This window comes from Lactuca serriola, chromosome 3 (assembly GCF_051521515.1).
Source record: "Lactuca serriola cultivar US96UC23 chromosome 3, Lser_US96UC23_V15, whole genome shotgun sequence".
NCBI lineage: Eukaryota > Viridiplantae > Streptophyta > Magnoliopsida > Asterales > Asteraceae > Lactuca > Lactuca serriola.
This window is the reverse complement of record NC_136410.1, coordinates 32006891-32011554: the sequence shown is the minus strand read 5'-3', so window position 1 is coordinate 32011554 and position 4664 is coordinate 32006891. Positions and strand designations below refer to the sequence as shown.

Here is a 4664-nt window from a genome sequence, read left to right as displayed (position 1 = left end):
CATGCGTAAGAAACGTACATTAAAAAAACTACATTGAAACGTAGAAAAACTCGAATTTAAACTGAAAAATTTATAAAAAAAACCATGTAACTTTTTCTAAAAAAAATTAACGAATAAAAGTTCTAAATTAAAATCGAAACGTTGATCACTTTAAATTATACCAACAAATATATAAAAATAAACACGTAAAAATAGTTTTTTTAGGTTGTTAAATGAAAGTTATTAATAAAAATCAAATTATATATAATACGGGGTTAAACACGAAAATTTAGACAATAAATGGGTGAAAGTAATATTTTTCAAAATTAAAAGTAAAGAGTTCAAAATGATATTTTATTTTAAACTCATAAACATAAATATAAAAAAGATTACATAAATGATCCATATGTTTTAACCACAGTCATAAACTCAGTATCTATTACATTCAAAAGACCAAAATACTTTTGCGTGTAATTTATGCAAATTTTGGAAACCACATGAACCATGTTAGATAAAAAAATGAATGGGACTAACTTTTTGATTTTTAGTAAACCGGAACCATTTTCGTTTATTTATCATTATCCGTGATCAGGTGCACAACCGTACGCAGTCGGTCAATTCAAACACCATGAACTCTATCAATTTCAACACGCGTAATGGGACTAATAATTCCAATAAAATATAATAAAATAGTTGTAAATAACTTGTCATTATTACAATGTTAAATATTCGTAAGATATCCCATATCACAAAATGAAAACTACCCACTTAAGGGATTAACAAGAAGTGATTTAATGTGGTTGATCATTTCTTTTCCAGCATGATTGTAATCATCACCTCGTCTATAAAGAACATCACAAACACGAGAGAGGTTGATCGGAGGCATAAGTAGAGGCCTCGGGACATCGGTCGGCCTTAGCGACTCTTTATTTATGACTTTCCACTCATCTTCGACTTGTTTCGTGAATAATTCATGTGTGTGCTCCTCAGTGACACCGTATTGTTTCATGTAGCATTCGACGCTTGAAGCCACATGGTTTCTTTCTTGTTCCTCCTGCAATTATGTTACCACATTAAGTATCTTAGTTTGTTTTTAGTACTTGTAAAATGAATCTTGGAGTTTCACTTGTTATAACTATATATACGTACCTTGTGTGTAGCAACATCGTCCATGAGCCTTAGAATCAAACACGAAGCTTTGACAAGAGGAGGATACGTGGATACCCATTTGAACGTTTCCTCGGTGACCAAATCATCCCTATGCACATAACATTTTGCGATAATCATGGCGTAGGCGCAAGTTACCAAGGTAACAGACCTATGTTCCTCTACAGTTGGAGTATACCTCTCGGTTACCCATTTGGCTTCAATTAAGAGATTTCGAGCGTACTCTTTCACCTAAATGAACGAGATCTAAAATTAGTCAATATTATTAGACAAAACGAATTATAGAAACCAAATGGAGTATGTACAGTTTACCATCTCTTTCGTATAGTAGCAACGATATGTCTGTCCCTTCTTTTCTAGCAAATCTTCAGCTTCTTTATAAACGTCAAGAAGTTCTTTATATATCAATTTCATGTACTCTGGAAGCATATCCAAGCAGCTCATCGACCATCTAATGTAATTCCATCACAATAACCAATAAGTTACGACCATCGAACGTTGTATATATATGTATGATATTGTATCACGTAGAGTCAAATTAATTGCATACCTTTGAATGGCTTCAGTAAAGATCTCGAGTTCTTCATAAGTACCATAATTATCGTACGTGTCATCCAAAATTATTACAAGATTGCATGCTTTCATTAGAAAAATCCTGGCGTCTGAATGCTGAGGCTCAAAATAGACTGCCAATATCCAAAAGTAGCCTTCAACTATTCTATCTCGAACATAAGGTAGATTTCTTGACACATCCAAATCCTTCCACCATCTAAACATATACACATAAAACGTGAGAATAACATAAATTAAGATCATTGAGATATATATATATATATATACAAATTAATTAAAGAAATTAACTGTATATATATATATATATATATATATATATATATATATATATATATATATATATATATATATATATATATATATATATATATATAGGTGTTGTTTATTTAATTTCCATACTTGCTTATTTGACTAAGCTCCTTTCGGTGCAAATCCTGGAGCAAATTGAAATCTAACTTGGCAAGTTTTAGCAAAGCCTCGTTATGAGAAGCTTCCTGTTGGTAGATAGGTATATAACGTAACGCCTCTAGCCTTGGCAACCTTTTCCGAAGAGGTTGTTGTAGGGCTTGCTGTATTTGAGCTTCAATCAGGGAAGTGTGATTTTCGAGTATGTTGGCAAGATGGTAGGTCGTAAACGCGAGTGCTTCATCTAAAACTTGTTCCCCTTCCACCCTCATGTATGCTGCTTCGTACAAAGAAAGCATGCCTTGAACATCATCTTTCATGGACTCCATGAAACTCCCGTCGCTGTTCTTGTACTTGTTGAATATTCCTGTACGTGAATAGAGAAAGTATCACAAATTAATTACACGAGAATCTCATATCCTAAAAATCACTAGTTTCTATCACTAATTCTGATTTTCTAGTAGTAAATATAACTGGTGTGAACCATGCATTATGCATATATATAATTATATACCGCTTGAAACATTGAAGCCTTGTTGTCGTAGTAGTCTGAACCATAGTGAAGTTCCTTGGAGATCGTTATTATGGATCCATAGATCCCCATGGCCATACGAAACGTAAATATGATTTAGACATTCTTCGATTTCTTTTTCAAAATGATATGCTACACCAAGGCGTTGGACCGCATCAATAAGTTCTAAAAGCTTCCTATGTTGTGTGGTGATAATTAGCATTTTGCGCACTTCTTCTTTCAGTTCGTTGGCTAGTTGCTCCTCGCATTCTCGATCCTTTCTCTACAGACACAATTAATTAAAAACATTAACGCGACAGTATATATTAGATCTTAATCTGTCGTTGGTAGAGTTAGTAATGATATGATATATATACAAACCTCTTCATACATGAGAAACTGATCTCCCCAAATGCTACGATGGAAGTTCACTGTGTTGCGGATAACGACGTCTTGTTTGATACTTGCACTACGTACAAGGGGGGAAGCAAAAGAAGTCATATCTTCAATTCTAAAGATGATGTATGATCAAAAGGCGTCCCTATATAATGTACGTTAGTAAGGAAATATAACTCGATCGCTGCTGTTTGACAAATGAACAGTTACGTACTACAAAGCTTGTGAAGAGAAGAGTGGATATAAAAAGTGTATATATAGGCCCCTGAGTCAGGACGACTTAATTTGTCTCATTAAACAATTAAGCCAGGGGATGGCTGTTAGACCTGGTCATTGGACCAAAGTGTTCGATTGTCAAGAGACCAAAATAGAAATTCTACAGTTCTACCAATTCCACATAGTTGGCATGAGACCAACCATTCTTTTCCCATCAAAATTCAACTGTTTTACCAAAAATATAATAATATGTTTACCATATCTAGCTAATTTCATGTCACGGTTAATTGGACAAAACTATCCCTTTTAAGAAAAAAATAAATAAGAGATACTTAGACAATTATTTTAGGAATTTTTTAATATATGAATTATAAGGAATATTATCATAACTAAATATAAAATGTATCAATTATAAGAAATATTTCTTATTGAAAAATATTAAATACCATTAATTATAAAGAATATTCTTTATAATTATAGATAATTTTCTCATAATTCATTTTTTTTATAATAATATTTCATATAATTAATGATTGTTATATTAATGATTGTTATATGTATCTTTAAGAAACAGATTAGAAAATCTCATTATTTTAAATAAGGAATAATCATGTTAACTAATTATTTTAATATTTTATTCTAGGGATTAAAAATTATTTATTTTATCTTTATAAAGTTTTATAGTTATGTTTATATCCTTATAAATTTTTATAAATTTAAAATTACATGTATATTGTTATAAAATCATACTCATATAAATACTCAAATATTTAACTTAATCATAATTGATATATTTAAAAACTAAAAACATTGTCTTTAAATATATGTTTTATTATTGAAAAACTAATTAACTTGTAACCTTACAATATTATCATTCTTCTAAAAATCTCAAACATGTTCATAGAAATTTGGAGTAGCCGGTGTGTTCGACATGTAGCGTGTGAGAGCTTCTAGCTTCTAGCGTTTGACAAAACGCTTCATTTTGAACAGAAAGTCTCGTTCGGCACTACAAGCTTCTAGCGTTTAGTTTAAACAAAACACTTCAAATCCAAATGCTATTACATGTGGCGTTTAACAAAACGCTACAAGCTACAAGCTACCCGCTAGCAACTAATTTTTCCGAACACGCCCTTAGGGTCGATATCTCCTTCATGAAGTTGTCCGATAATATCGATCAATTGAATAAAGTTTGGGTCTTAATTCAAAATCTAACATGAAGATGTCATCTATCCAAACATATTCATCACCCAAAATCTATTGTGCACATTAATAGCCACTCCAAGACGTTAACCGATAACAGATCAAGTTAGGTTCGATTGAGCTCACATGTTTGGAGATGTAAATCCCAATTACATAACCACCAATTACATATTCATTTCACAACAAAATTGTTTAGATTATAATCATCGCCTATATG

At 31.6% G+C, this 4664-nt stretch overlaps 1 protein-coding gene across 1 annotated transcript; it reads right to left on the bottom strand.

Annotated features, from left to right (window-relative positions):
• Positions 1-723: 723 nt before the first annotated feature.
• Positions 724-3202, bottom strand: LOC145094326 (beta-caryophyllene synthase-like). The gene is made up of 7 exons (XM_079032573.1): positions 3017-3202; positions 2639-2918; positions 2119-2491; positions 1697-1915; positions 1459-1597; positions 1129-1377; positions 724-1033 (listed from the first exon to the last, which is right to left on the bottom strand). The coding sequence occupies exons 1-7, from the start codon at positions 3134-3136 to the stop codon at positions 740-742; spliced, it is 1674 nt and encodes a 557-aa protein (XP_078888699.1). The 5' UTR covers positions 3137-3202; the 3' UTR covers positions 724-739.
• Positions 3203-4664: the final 1462 nt, after the last annotated feature.